This window comes from Charadrius vociferus, unplaced genomic scaffold (genome assembly GCF_000708025.1).
Source record: "Charadrius vociferus isolate BGI_N301 unplaced genomic scaffold, ASM70802v2 scaffold110, whole genome shotgun sequence".
In the NCBI taxonomy this organism is placed as follows: domain Eukaryota; kingdom Metazoa; phylum Chordata; class Aves; order Charadriiformes; family Charadriidae; genus Charadrius; species Charadrius vociferus.
In genome coordinates this window covers 872639-888081 of record NW_009646761.1, presented here as the reverse complement: position 1 = coordinate 888081, position 15443 = coordinate 872639, and the positions used below count along the sequence as shown (strand labels likewise).

The following is a 15443-nucleotide window of genomic DNA, read 5'->3' as shown; positions in this document are numbered from 1 at the left end:
TAATCCCATGCACGAGCACAGGTTAGGGACTGACCTGCTGGAAAGCAGCTCTGTAGAGAGAGACTTGGGAGTCCTGGTGGACAACAAGTTGACCACGAGGCAGCAATGTGCCCTTGTGGCCAAGAAGGCCAATGGTCTCCTGGGGTGCATTAAAAAGAGCACAGCTAGCAGGTCATCCTCCCCCTCTGCTCTGCCCTGGTGAGGCCACATCTGGAGTACTGTGTGCAGTTCTGGGCTCCCCAGTTCGAGAGACAGGGAACTACTGGAGAGAGTCCTGTGGAGGGCTACGAACATGATCAAAGGACTGGAGCACCTCTCTTATGAGGAAATGCTGAGAGACCTGGGTCTGTTCAGCCTGGAGAAGAGGAGGCTGCACGGGGATCTCATCAATGCTTATCAATATCTAAAGGGTGGGTGTCAAGAGGATGGGGCCAGACTCCTTTCAGTGGTGCCCAGTGACAGGACAAGGGGCAATGGGCACAAACTCTGGAACAAAGGAAATTCCATCTGAACATGAGGAAAAACTTCTTTACTTCGAGGGCGACAGAGCACTGGAACAGGCTGCCCAGAGAGGTGGTGGAGGCTCCTTCTCTGGAGATACTCAAAAAATGGCCAGATGTGATCCTGTGCAACCTGCTGTAGGTGAACTGCTCTCGCAGGGGGGGTGGACTGGATGATCTCCAAAGGTCCCTTCCAACCCCTACCAACCTGTGATTCACCCAGTCTCTTCCTCTTCTTATTCCTATGGCACCAAATTGACCAAGTTGCACGTTCGTCAACCCTGGCAGTGTACTAAGGAGGTAAGAGCCTGCTGACTCCCACGGACTGTCATCGTCTGGCCCCGCAGTTACGATGTGCCCTGCAATTCCAATGTCACTGCTGATCAGTGGCAAGATATTTCACATAGTAACCTGCACAGAGTACGGCTGCTTTGCCCAGTCCTGAACCCATTTCAGAAATGGTTGCAATGACACACTGCCGTCGATATGATGCGTGTGATGCCATTCCCATAAGCGATCGACATACCGAGTTGGTAAATACCCCATTTATTTTATTTTTTTTTCAAGAAAGCAACATCAGCTCATGATTTCCAGGTATAAACTATAAAACAATCGTCTGGCCCCGCAGTTACGATGTGCCCTGCAATTCCAATGTCACTGCTGATCAGTGGCAAGATATTTCACATAGTAACCTGCACAGAGTACGGCTGCTTTGCCCAGTCCTGAACCCATTTCAGAAATGGTTGCAATGACACACTGCCGTCGATATGATGCGTGTGATGCCATTCCCATAAGCGATCGACATACCGAGTTGGTAAATACCCCATTTATTTTATTTTTTTTTTTTCAAGAAAGCAACATCAGCTCATGATTTCCAGGTATAAACTTTACAATACCAACATCAATCTTAAAATATTATATAATAAAATTTACATCAATATGTAAAAAGCTGCAAGTTAATGTTTTAAAAAGTCATTGTCTTAGTGGTAATTACATTGGGGTTGGGGGGTAAATCACTCTGAGGGTACAAACTCATTTTTAAAACGCTCTGAATCTTCCAACAGTACAATTAAACATAAGCATTCTTGTCAAAGTGCTTTGGTGGGGTTTTGTCCGGGACACTGTTGTGGACCTTTGTACGAGAAGACATCACAGATGTGGCTCCATTATATGCATACCCCCTCCTGAAAAGAAAAGAGAGTCAGCCACTTACAGCTCATCCCACAGACAGGTAACATCTCTGCATCCAAGCGTTATAGTCATATAAAACTAGAAGAAATGTATAGGAACGTACCTATAAATTTCAGGGGAGAGGGCAGGGGAACACACCTTCCTTGCCTCTGTGGTTTCATTCTGGTCTGACATTGCCCCTCCAGCATCTCTCTCTGCAATTCACTTGTCTATAAACACACATCTCTTGTTCACAGCTAAGTAAATTAGGGCTCAGTCATGAAATACTGAGGCTGTGGCAGATCCTAGGTAAGCAGTGACTCCCTCCAGCTGCACCTCTTCATTATCACTTCTCTTCCACTGCTGGAAGTCCCACTGCCACCACTGCTGTCCTTCACCTCTCTCACTTTTGATCTAATGATTTGGGATTAAAGAAACTTATAAGGTGACCCGACCACTTTTCCTACATCAGTGAATGCATTTTTTTTCCAGCTGTAGTAAATTTATCAAGTATATGTAACACAAGTATTTGTTCTGAGTCAATAGCTTTTCTCAACTACATTAATGATGGACAGAACATTATCTTTAAATCCCATTATTTTCTTTCATCCACACAATCCTCTTCTGAACCTCGCTGCAAAGTGTTTTGGAAAAGTAATCAAACCGCACACGTATATAGCAGGCACAAATGCGCTAGTATTGATTTCTTTCAGTAAGTACAACTTGTGGTTTACCTTGGAGAACTACTGTTTTCCGCTATTGAGAAGCAGAATATACTGCCACCAATTATGCAGAGTGAAGCTCCAGCCCATCCAATGAACAAAGCTGCTCCTAATTCATACCTACAGGAAGTTAATAAATGGGTTTAACAAAAGAGAACATGTATTTAACAGGGTTTTTTTTCAGAATAAAGGAACTAAATTTTATTTTTTCCTGAACAACTTTCCATTGACATACCCATTATTCACTGCAAAACCAGCAGCTCTGCTGCTCACCCATGTTCTTTTCATTATTTCCCTCCTACCGACGGAGGCGAACTCTGTCCCTGCGGTACGTGTGAGCAATGCTGCTCTCCCCATGCAGCCCACCGGGGTACCTGGCTTTTCTACATCTCCTCTCGGATCCCTTGGCTGGGGGAGGCCTTACGCGATTCTTTGGCCCATTTACAGCTCCCATCCCCTTAGACTGTTCCGGGTTTGTTCCCACCAGCTCCCAAGCTGGACTGGGGCTTTGGCTCAGCTGGTGACTCGAGCTGCTGCCTACAACTCACCTTCACCCTCCCCTCCAGCTCTCAGGATGTCTCCCCCCTCCCTGCCCACACTCCAGCCTGCTTAAAACAGGAGGGGTTTGTACAACCGTATCATATGCAGATGCAATATATACACACACATGCATGTGCAATATATGCATATACGGATGTATCTGAGATACGCACATACATGCACATGTACATGTGTGTATGTACACATGCCAGCGCCTGCGACTTTTCCCTTCTCTATTCCCTGTGGCTGGATTCCGGATGGAAGACACAGCTCCCCTCTGAGGCCACAGCTCTGGGCCACCCGCCACAGTCCCCTCTGCCAGCTGGGGCGGCCGTTGGTTGTTTGCAGCCAGGAACTGCTCAGTTTGACTGCCAGAGGAGATGGTGGTGCCTCAGGACCATTATCATGCAAGGGTAAGTCCAAGTTTCTAAAGCACCAGTAGTACATGAAGGAAAAGAAGGGCATGGGGAAGACATTCTTTTCCTCCCCCTGCTTGAGCTCAGCACCCCATAACCTGAGCTCTGGAGCTTCAAGACAAGTGGCAAGCCATGCCTGCCACTTGTCTGCTCCATTCCCCAGCTCTTTGCCTGAGGTGCCATTCTTTACAACACTTCCAGGATGACCTGCATTAGACCACAGGCCCAACAGTCTCCAGAGTCTCATATTCACAGAATCATAGAATCATAGAATGGTTTAGGTTGGAGGGGACGTTAAAGATCACCTAGTTCCAACACCCCTGCCATGGGAAGGGACACCTTCCACTAGACCAGGTTGCTCAAAGCCCCATCCAGCCTGGCCTTGAACACCTCCAGGGATGGGGCCTCCACAACTTTGCTGGGCAACCTGTACCCATGCCTCACCACCCTCAGAGTGAAAAATTTCTTCCTAATATCTAATCTAAATCTACCTTCTTCCAGTTTGAAGCCATTACCCCTCGTCCTATCACTACATATTCCTCACTATTAGGACAGTGTCTTCTGCTCCTTCTTCTCTATTCCAGCTGCCTCCTTGAGGAAACCTTTATCTCCTCCTGATGACTAAGATCCTGTGCCGAAAACACAGGCCCCTGTCCCCCATCCACACTTACGATACCAGTGCCGGATGCTAGGGACACCCAGGTTCATGTAATTCCTGACTCAGCCAAAAAGAGGGAGACATTGGAGGTCAGAGGTGGGACACTTTGCGAGGGTTTGCACCTGACTCTTCATGGCCCCGCTAGTGCTCTAACTTCTAGGCTTCTTTTTCATTTTCCATTCACATCATCTCAGCAGAACTTTTATTTATCATCCATTGGTAAAAAAAAAAAATATCAGATCCCCCCAAACATTCTCCATACCCAGTGTGGGACTTAGGCACCCAAACCCCAAATTAAACTGCTGGAAGCCATGGCTCAGTTTTCATCCTGGAAAACTCTGCATCCAGCCCTGTTTGACTTCAAAATTTGTCAAACCTGTGAAGCTTTAAGTCTAACTATGTTCACGTTTCCAACCACGTGCTACAGTTTTCACAAGACTTGAGCAGATTTCTGTTTGTTCAAGGATTGGGGGTTCCCTGATTAGAAGCAGACACCTACATTGGAGCTCATCACCTCAGATCCCGTTAGAGTCAACACGCAAAAAACATAAAGTACACTTCTAAAACACCCTCGAGGCACCTCTTTTAACAAGCTGTAAAGGCAGATCAAAGTGGCTAACTGCGATGTGAGGTAAACCCCATCCTGGAGATCCCTCCAGCCCCAGAGGTACTGCCAGAGCACACCTAAGGTATGTGGACCTGGGTTTGGCTCCCCACAAAAGTCAGGGCAGACCACCACAGTGCTGGAAAACACAGCTCGACCAAGACCCAGGAAAGTTGTTGCTATAACAACTTACTCGCCAAGACCCTTTGCTTAGAAAGTGGGAAACACAAGTTTGTTTCCACATTTCCACCTAACAACATCAAACGGTTGGCCAGAGGCTCATGCGAGAGAGATTAGAACAACTGCCATCTCCCCTCCTGAAGCTCTTCAAGCAATCAAGATTCCATTTGGTTTAATTGGGTAGAAAAGACCCTACTAGCTGGGAAAGAAGATTTGGGGCCCAGCCTTTGCTCTTGGGATTGGTTGTATTTTTTAAACCACGTTTGTTATTGTAACATGCATAAACAGAGTGTATGTATGGGCCCTTCTGGAGTGACTGCCACACTGCTAGGTTAATGAGTTGCAGAGCTGGTCTAATTGGTCTTTCCTCCACACCTTTAAACAGATAAAAGACTTTTTGATTTACACTGGTGTTTATGAGGAAAATTTCAAATTTTTAATTGCATATCAATCTGTGTATGGCTCCCTGTTTTTTATCCAATCCATCTTTTCAGCATTTAAGAAGCCAACCCTAACCTCCCATCAAAACCCAGTACGTAAAAAAACCTTACCATATGAAAAAAACCCTTATATACGTTGGCACATATATTAAAAAAAACAAAGGAGAAAGGCTTTTTTAGAAGAAATTTCTGCACTTGACGTTTTCCCCTTCCCTCTGTCATGAAAGTCTTTGCAGGAAACACACTCTTCTGTTCTTGTAATTCTTGGTTGCAAGAACCAAGGCAGCCACTCTCCGAAGGCTGTGGCTGTGTCTCTGCTGTCTCCAATCAGTGAAACCAATCTGCTGACAGATCGCTTAGAGACCGCTGGCAGCTCGGGGAAGGAGTGGGACACCGATGATGAGGCTGCAGGTCGTGACTGCTGAAGACTAAGAGAATTCAACTGCAGTGAACTGAAAGCCACCTTCAACTACACTGACCAAGATGGCTAAGAACAGATTTTTCACCGTAATCCAGGGAGGCAGAATTCAGTGAAATGAAAAAAAGTATAATATCAGCACAGAAGAAAAATATTCTAGTTGTTACATACATTAGAACCATGAAGCCAACTCCCAAGCAAACCAGTGGAAGCCTCATTAGCCAACTGGATGTCAGTGTCTGTAAAGGACATCCCTATCTACACAACTACCCAAGGGAAATACTCATTTTGAATGCCTAATTCTTATGATTCTTGGAAAATTAAAAATAGATTCAAACGTCACAGAGGGACAGTGGCAAGAGGGCCTGTGTGAACCGTGCACAATCCATTTGGAGACAAGAAAGCTGAAAGGAAACAATTCTCTATAAAAGAGAATGGTAAGTTAGTCTGATAATTTGGATAAACTAACCCCATTCATCAGTAAGAATGATCGTGATTATGGAGTTCAGACTGTGTCAACGGACAAAATGGATAAAGACTGTAAGAGTTTTGGGTTTGGGTTTTTTTTTTGTTTGTTTTTTAATTAAAAGTAGTAAAGTGACAAAACGATTTTCTAAGAGAAGCTGTGGGAGAAACATTAGCAAGACAGCAAAACAGAAGCACAAATTTTCCCCTATTAGAGGTGTCTGAAGAAAAATGAAATACATCTTGGCTGCAAGCACCAAGGTGTCCCGTGCTGTCCCCAAGACTCTGCATACGTTATTACGTAGGGTAAAGCAATTCCTTTAGAGCTGTTTTAAACTGGCAAGGCAAACTACCGCATTGGGACATCAAGTCCTGCCTAAGATTTCTTTCTAGGTAAGGTGGGTTTTAGGATGTCCCCGTGGTGTCTGTGATTCCTCAGTTAGGTACATAATTCAAACCAGAAGTCTCTTGGGTGACAGCTTTAGCAGGTCTCCGATTCCTCCTGCTCCCATACATAGTCAGGGTTTGTCTTTCAAATGCAGAAGGCTGGAGGGAAATTCTGACGGCTGAGATGATGCTACACCTCTCGTGCCATTTGTTTTCCCCTAGCAGTATCTCAAGCCTGTCTTTGACACCGCCAGAATAACTTCAGCAGAGAAATGTGCAGTAAAAGGTGAAAGGTTGAAACCCAAAGCAGCACATTGGCAGTGAAGAGCCAATGTCAAATTTCCACAATATACCAGCAAAGCATATTAAACGCTTCTGCAATGCGCAGCAAAGTAAGAGTTCACAGATGGCAACAAAATACATTACTCCGACATATTTCACATTGGTTGAGAGAAAGGAGTCGAATGCCACCATTAACTTAATCTGACGCAAGGCCACTACATGAGCTACAGGCACCGTGCGCAACTCAAATTACAACTTCTGGCTTTCCTCTCTGCCTTTATCTTTGCAGTCGTGATTATGTGTGTCTACAGCTGAGCTATGCTGGTAGTTCAGGAAAAAAGGTAATTTCTGCAGAGCATGTTTTACTACCTTTACTTCAATTTTCAAACTGGATTTCTCTGTCCCTTGCAGCAAAACTCCGCTGTGAGGTCTGCCTGCTCTTTTGCAGCAGAAGACCTTAGGAATAGACTGTAGGAAAGGGACTTCTGGCAACAACCACGGTATTTTTCACTAGGAACAGTAAGCCTGATGAATAATTAACTTCTGGCTATATAGCTAGGTTCCATTTTCTTCACAGTACCTCACATCCTTGTTTCTTTTGGAGGCCTTTTGATCCTGTCCTCACCATATCAAACAAGCAGAAACTATAGCAGAGCTACGGAGGAAACTCATATGAACTTGCTTTCAAGACAGAAGCAGTGCACACCCTACCACAAACGTGGATCTAGTTAATGTTATTTATTTAGAATATTTTCTTTCTATCAAGGAGAAACAGAAAAGCTCGGGGTTCCTTACCGAGCCCTTACTTGGGTCTCAGGGAAATGTACACCCAATGCTTGACGTATCCTGGAATCACCACCAAGAAAACTTTTAAATCCTTGTCTCTAAAGATAACTTTACATTATGTAAGAAGCCAAAACAGGAAACTCTGCGATGCTATAATTTACAGCCAACGTTTTCAGACTTGGTAGTTAAGATGCGAATCCAAAAATCCAAGCACTGGTTCATGAATTGCTGCCTTTGTAGGTCCTAACAACTCGCACAGCTTTAAAAAGAGTCTTTAGGTATGCTCGTCGTTTCTGGTATGGATCTTGCAATTCTACAAACACTCTCTCCCTTAAATTTAATTACAATTACAGCCAAAGCATTTGTGTTAGTGCTTATAAGATCACGGGTTACAATAAGGTTTATGATGTCAGTCATCTGGATTTGAAAACCTGCCAGCAAAAAGTCCACAGCGCCTGCAGAAACCTCTCTTCAAGAGGAGCCAAGACTGCACAGTGCTCGACACCTTCATGGAAACCACCTTCTGTCAAAAGCTTAAGGAAACAATTTCCTTCCTTTCCTATCAAATGATGCGCCTAATGAGCGCCTCTCTCTTGTGCAATTCTTTTGCTGCATCTCTGACATGAACGCAAGCTTCACTCCTGATTAACCCCATGTGCTCTGCGGCAAGCAGGGCACAACACTGCCGAGCTGCAATAACCCTGGGCACAAAGATGTACAGAGCAATCGCCGTATGGGAAGGTGTTCCTTTGTTACATTTCAGCACACGGTTACTCCAGTTGGAAATCATGATTAAATAAAGCTGCAGCCCACTCTAGTTAAATGGGTTCTGGTGCGCAGCGTGAAACTTAAGGTCTACTTCTTTGAAAGATTTATGGGTATAGGAAAGTACTTACTTTTGTGCAACAAAAGAAGGATCAAAGAACTCAGACGTAATCCTGTTTGCATACAGGGAACAACTAGTCATAGAGCACAACCCTGAAAAGCATAAGACAAACCATTCAGTGGAGCCAGCAGAAGAGCTTTCAGCCTGACCCTGACGCCAATGAAGTCATGGAGAATTGTGCGCGGATTTCTGTGGAAAAGGAGCAGCTCTGGTATGACTTCAAATGCCCAAACTTAGACAAATAAGGTATATTTACCAGAGAGTATGAAAATCAGTCCAGCTAAACAAGCTATTTTTGCTTTAGTCTGATCGGAGCCTCCAACTTTTGTGCACTTCATCCCAACCAGTCCAAAAATGGCACCGAAGAAGCCCAGGCAGATGGCGGAGATCATCAGTCCTCTGCAGGCTTGGATGTAACCTGCGGTGAGAAAGAGAAAGGCTAACGTGAGAATCGGGACAACAACGGGTTTCGCTGTAGCTCCTCTCCCCCGGCGCAGCGTTAGGCATTCACTATTGCAAACCGAATCAGACCTTGGCTGGAGAAATGTCACCTTACCATCGAGTGTATTCTCCTGGGTGATGTATGCCCTTCACAGGGTCTCATCACCTGAGCTCACCTCATAAGAAACATACTATGGTATTCAGGGCTGCAAAAAATAATCCCGTGGTATTGGGTACTGTATCTGCAAGAAGTTGGACCCATGAGGTTTTGAAGAGCGACACCACGTGCTCTGAGCAGCAGCTGTCACAGGTTGCAGAGCCACTCTCTGCACACAAAGCCAGTCTTACATGTCAGTCTTGTTGCGCACGTGTGTCGCAGATGCAATACAACTGGCAGCAGACTAGCAGCACTGACCCTGGCTGGGGTCCTGGGCCTGCCCGAACATGCCACTGATTTGATTTGGATCCCCCAAGAAGGCCCTCATTCCGCAGGGAGGTCAAACACATGCTCAGCTGAATGGACAGCAGCAGCCCTTTGAGATAAATCACTGCCATACTTGAGCCTGGACAAGTGTGTCTGGCTTTAGCCACACAAAATTTTGCTGTGCTTGGCTGAGGCTGCTCTGAGCCGGACCTCCCAGGGACGAGGCCTTTCAGCAGGACAACGGGTTGCTTGGCCTCTTCTCCCTTCCGAGAATATCTTGTAATTGAAAGCCTGCGATGATCTCATATCACCGTTCATAGGGTGGAACACCGCAGTCTTGCACAGCTGAATAACCACGACAAGATGTTTTTCTTCATAACCTGTTGTTAGGTCTCATTTTAAATGAAAATGTACTGCCACTACTAGGGTATTCATTCTTTTAGCTTTGATCTCTGGTGGGTGGAAATGTTGAAAGCTAAACCACGTTCTCATTGCCTATCGCACCCAATTTTACCTAATAACAAATAAACAAAAAAACCCACCCTGCATAAAAGTCTTTAATATATAGGAAATTAATGTATTAAAACAGGAACTAGAGGACACCTAATGAAAAAAGAAGGTAGCAGATTCAAAACAAAAAGTGCACTTGTTCATGTAACGAAGTTGTGGAACTTCTTTCCACGGGATATGTGGATGCTATCCACAGGATATGTGGATCCAGAAATTCAGAAAAGAGACCGGATACATTAATTAAAGAGAAATCTGTGTCTGGCTAGCATGTCCTTGAGCTGCAGATGGCTATCACTGACGCTTGGCTGCCTTCTGCTCTCCTTACTGCCCCCCACTTTGGCCGCCGCTGGAGGCGTATCAGCCCTAGGATGACCGCTCCATGTTTGAACACGCAATATGTTTTAGAAACCCCGTCGATTCACAGCTTCGAGCAACAAGCAGCACACAAGAAGCAATTTGTACCACGTAACACCCCTTTTCATCAGTCCTACTGAAATTAGGTGCCGTGCTGCACGTCTGCGAACCCAACCTACTGCCATTTATCTACATCTCTTGGCAAGCACATAGACTTCTTTCATTTGCAATGTGCTTCTGTAGCCCATCTGCTGAAGAAATGCAATAGTCAATAAAAGAAACGTAACTGTCATACACCTCTCATGTTGGAATATAAGAGAGTGAGTCATTTGTGCCTGTTGAAATGTCTATCATTATAATTAGGTATGTCAAGTCTGAACTATAAGGCAAGACTCCTATGGTAGAAGGATGAGCTGCCCTCTGGAGAAACCTCCTTTTCTCCATTCGTGATAAATGCAGCAGAGAGCTTAGGGTGACTCACAGTGAACAGCCAGATTGCGGTTACCTAAAATCAGGTGAGATGACCACCTTTCTCATCCAATTGGGCAGAGTAAAGTCTTCTCAGCAGTTACATAAAACCGTAATCCCAAACAATTCAGTTCAAACATGGGTGATAGGTACACCTCTGCTTTTGAGTCAAATCCCCTGTTCTTACTCCTTTTTCTTCACTCAGGCAAAACCCAAGGGGTGTCAGTAGGAAAAGGGCTTTATGACGATTGCAAAAAGTGGTTCTTGGTTTATAAAACCCAAGTCTGAAGAAAGCAGTCCTGCTTTGTTCAGTTTTGCTATAGGCATGGAAAAGTTGACTTTTACTACTTTTGTGGTGCATAATGTATTTCCTGTAGCACATAGGTAAAGCGGGAGATGAAGACTGGCAAGGAAGCTATTATTTTTGACAGGTCCAATTTATTGACACTGTTAGTAGCTAATTGACACATTAAAGTGCTGAACCATGAACATATTTACCCAGAGGTCCTCTAAACTTGTATTTATGTCTGAACCTCCTAGGAAAAACAGTAAATATTCACCCCAACCAAAATAACCAGCATATGCCAGGAACCACACAGATGAAATTCAGCTGTTCCTGAAGGTCAATACACAGTTTTAGAATAAGTAGAGGGTAGTGAGACAGAGAGAAATAATTAACTCACTCGCCCAGAAATCATTTTCAATTATAAACAGCACGAGCTGGAGGACTGTTCAGTTCTGCTGAATGAATAACCCTTCCTCACTAAATATTTCACCGAATTGGGCAGGACAGCCACGGTGGGACTTTTTTCAGTTCACCACAGCAATCATCCAACCGGCACACATTTTCAAAACAAAATGTATGAAAAAAAATCACAATCTACACTGGTAACATAGAAGAGCAGAAGACTCTGTTAGTCCCACTCAGTTGACTGGAGCATTGGGAAGAATGAAAGGGTGAAATCAACCTTTTCACCAAATCCAGTCTCCTATTGCTTGGACCTCACATTTATCTATAGCTTTTGGCTGTAAGAGTAATTAAACTTTTTCTTTGCTTCCTAGAAAGGAAGAACATTGCATTGCTTACCAAGGCTTATGATGCAGAGATGTGTAAGGGGGAGCTCCCTACTTCTTCACACTCCTCCACTCAAGAACAAAGACTTTCCAAATATTTATTGTCTGTATTCACACCAGCTCCTGTAGGAAGCTTGCCATGCACATGTTGACCACCCAAATGAAGGTCCCAAGGAACAAAAAGCCATACGTTTTAAACAGACAAGCAGACAAACATGCATTACTCATGAAGTCATGTTTAGCAGCATTCCAAGAGAAACCTATTTCAAGGTGGTTTTTTTTTTAAACAAATGTGTTTTGTCTTGCATTCAAATTAATCTTGTTAGATCTTCATCTTTCTTGCCTCACTGCTCTCACGCTTGCTTCTCATGCTCACAAAGAGTTAGGAGGAATCCATATATTCATATCATATGACAGAAAAAAACTTTATGCAAAGTTCTAGGGACCGTCACTTTCACAGTAAATGCCTCCAGTGGCAACTTGCAGTCTGCATCACGTGAAGTACAAGAGGTTGCCTTACAGATACAGCACAGATTCCTTCTAAAAGTACACACCCATTGCTTTCATATGTTTTTTCTAAGCTCTAATACCCTCTTTTAGCTCATAAGTAATTTTTTGTTCAGCTCTGTTCTTGCAAAAGGTCATCAGATCCATCGCTGAAAACACAGTAACTGATACGTCCTCTTGTGGGGAGGTCATTTCATCACTCAGTTTCCACCTACAACCAGTAGAGCACAAAAGTAAACCCAGAATGACTCTAAGCCCCACAGGCAGCACAAATAGTTTTGCCTGCACACAGGCTGCAGGGCTGAGTCCTTAACGAGGGCTGGCCAAACCAATTTCTTGTACAGGAATGCATAAAGGCGGAAGGGCATTGCACGCAATTCTCTCTGGTGGACGCTCGTGTGGAGTGATGGCCTGAAAGCCACCAGGACAGCCCTGCTGCCGTGCCACCCTACGGCAATCTGGGGAGCACGGTCCAAGACCACTCTGTGATGCAAACCAAAACAAGGGTAACGGGGGAACCATCTCCGGATCACTCCTGATCCACACAACGACATTGATTCTGAAGAAGGACAGACTTCCCCTGTACCGCACAGGACTGCCCCGGCAACTGGCACGGAATACGCTGACTTCTTAACCCCTTGTTTTGCCTCTGATCCCCTCGTGGACTTGAGAGGTCTCTCTGGGTAAGAAATCCAGCAAAACTCAGAGGTTTCCAATCTGACAAAAAAAAATTTCTGTAGAAGAGGAACTGCTCCGCAAGGCAAATCCTCTCCAGCTACATGAAGAAGGACTGGAGCGGAACCACCTTTCCCTGGGACAACAACAACAGTTCTAGCAATTTTCTGGTCCTGCCATATCCTTTCGAGGAGACCACCACGTTATCCCTTACACGTATCTCGACAGGGTTATTACTTCTGCTCACAAACACTTCCAGGAAAATAGGAAGCCCGATCTGCCCTTTTTTTTGTCTTCCAAGTCCCCCATCTGAGGATGGAGTGAGAAAGTTCCCATGTTCCCGGTCACAGGGAATGGGATTCAGCGTAGCCACAGAAGTCCATGCAAAGAGGACAGGAGAGGCAACTTGAGGGCCATGGCAGATTTGGCCTCATGCTGACATACAAAACCTTCTAAGCTATGCGGTGACCCACTGCAACCCCAAAGTACGCTCCTGCACCGGGGAAGGGTTAGGGTGAAAAGGGGACGTACTCATCCACTGCCAGGAGATAATGTGTTCCCAGCAGAGCCCGTGACCACAAAGAGGGGAGTCTGGGCTAGGCTGGCTACTGAAAGCACCTCTGACCATGGCAGCTGCCCCCCTGCCCTGTCTCACCTTGCCTGGCCTGTGCTGTGGGGGGTATGTTACTCTCTCTCCAGCCTGCCTGGCATTTGCACTGTGCCTGGGTACCAGGATCTGGCCCCACTGCATTTAGAGGTGTTACTGAGAAACACTGAAACCAAGAACCTACTGATACCTTCTGGGGTTTAGCCTGGAGAAAAGGAGACTCCAGGGACACCTTATCGCTCTCTACAACTACCTGAAAGGAGGTTGTAGCGAGGTGGGGGTTGGTCTCTTCTCCCAAGTAACAGGTGATAGGACAAGAGGAAATGGCCTCAAGTTAAGCCAGCAGAGGTTTAGATTGGATATTAGGAAAAATTTCTTTACTGAAAGAGTTGTCAAGCGTTGGAACAGGCTGCCCAGGAAAGTGATGAAATCACCATCCCTTTAGGTATTTAAAAGATGGGTAGAGGTGGTGCTGAGGGATGTGGTTTAGTGGTGGTTTTGGCAGTGTTAGGTTGATGGTTGGACTCGATGACCTTAAAGATCCCTTCCAACCTAGACAATTCTATGGTTCTGTTCTATGATTCGATAAACAGTCTGGCCAGGATGGGATAAGGCCCTTCCAGATGTGTATTTTGGATTCACTTCTGTCCAAAATGAATTAGTGCTCTGACAGCTGTTTCACTCTGCAGCAGGTGCCTCAGAAACTCATTCCTTGGGCAAGTGGAACATGTTACCTGATGCACAAGGTTTCCTAGACTTGAGTTTGGAGGAAGGGGTGGTAAAGGACTTTGCTGTCACATTTCTTCTTCTTTTTGGAATTTTAAATATTCCCAGTTCTGCACACTTTGTAACTATGCTTTTCTTACTCTGAAAACAGATTAACCCGGGACTAAAAGAACAGCTACAAAACAGATTTGGTGGGTCCAAAAGGTGATCGCTCTGTGCCCGCCTGCACACACACCACAGCTCCTTGCCCAAGCCTGGAAACCACATTCTCAGCTGCTACACTAAGCCATAGGATGAGTGAGGTCAACGGAGTTGAGCCAGCTCTCCCACCCCTTCGGAGGAACCGGCAAACCCCCCTGCCACCATGGGACTGTGTCAAAAGATGTCCTGGGGAACTGTACTTCTCCATCCAAGGGACGCATCCTGCAATAGTGGTGCTTAAGTGCTGCCTGCTCTACCTCTTCTTAGTATCTTGACCTCTTTTAGCTCTTTGTACATACAGAGGTTAAAAGTTTTCTGATACTGGTATTAACTTGCTTCCTGATAATATTAATTCTTGTTATGATAATATTAATCTGTTAGTGATTTGATTAACAGACTTTCTTTTCCTTTTAAACAAACATTTCACACCAAACGCCACTCTCAGCCTCCAGTGCAAAGGGATTGTCTGGCCAGACCGTGGACAGTAGACCTGACTTTTTGGGAGCATCAAAGCCACTGGGACCCTGTATAGTTTATTCATTTATGACCATAAAAACTTGGAAAAGGTGCCATCTCTTTAAACACCTTTCCTCCCTTTCTTCACAGTCACTCCTGAGGCTATAACTCGATGCCACCCGCGCTTCCCCTGCTTCTGCCAGCCATCATCAGTGCAGATTTATCAACTAAAAGTTTAGTCGTAACGATTTCCTGCAGTGACCCAGTTTCCCAATTGGGCTTCCTAAAAGGGCAAAAATGTTTCCCTTTAACCAGGGAAGAAACGCAGCACCAACTCAGTCTTTAGTGGGGGGGGAAGGGGGTGGGATGGGGGCAGGTGGGAGCCTGACCGTCCAAAACTCGCAACTTTGCTTCAGAATGGCGCTGCCCTAAAACTAAGCTGAGCTATGCAGCACTTTTGCATACCTCTGCATCCCTTACTGCCCCAAGCTTTTACACTGCCATTTATCAATGAAGTGATTACATCCGAGTTAATAACTGCTCCAA

At 45.2% G+C, this 15443-nt stretch overlaps 1 protein-coding gene across 1 annotated transcript in view; it reads right to left on the bottom strand.

Annotated features, from left to right (window-relative positions):
- Positions 1–1314: 1314 nt before the first annotated feature.
- CLDN10 (claudin 10) overlaps positions 1315–15443 on the bottom strand; it is a 63847-nt gene continuing 49718 nt past the window's right edge. The window contains exons 2-5 of the mRNA XM_009891637.1: positions 8711–8872; positions 8465–8546; positions 2405–2512; positions 1315–1684 (exon numbers count right to left, since the gene is read on the bottom strand). Coding sequence (XP_009889939.1) covers positions 1570–1684; positions 2405–2512; positions 8465–8546; positions 8711–8872 — 467 coding nt within the window. The 3' untranslated portion in view covers positions 1315–1569. The remainder of the gene's footprint in view (positions 1685–2404; positions 2513–8464; positions 8547–8710; positions 8873–15443) is intronic.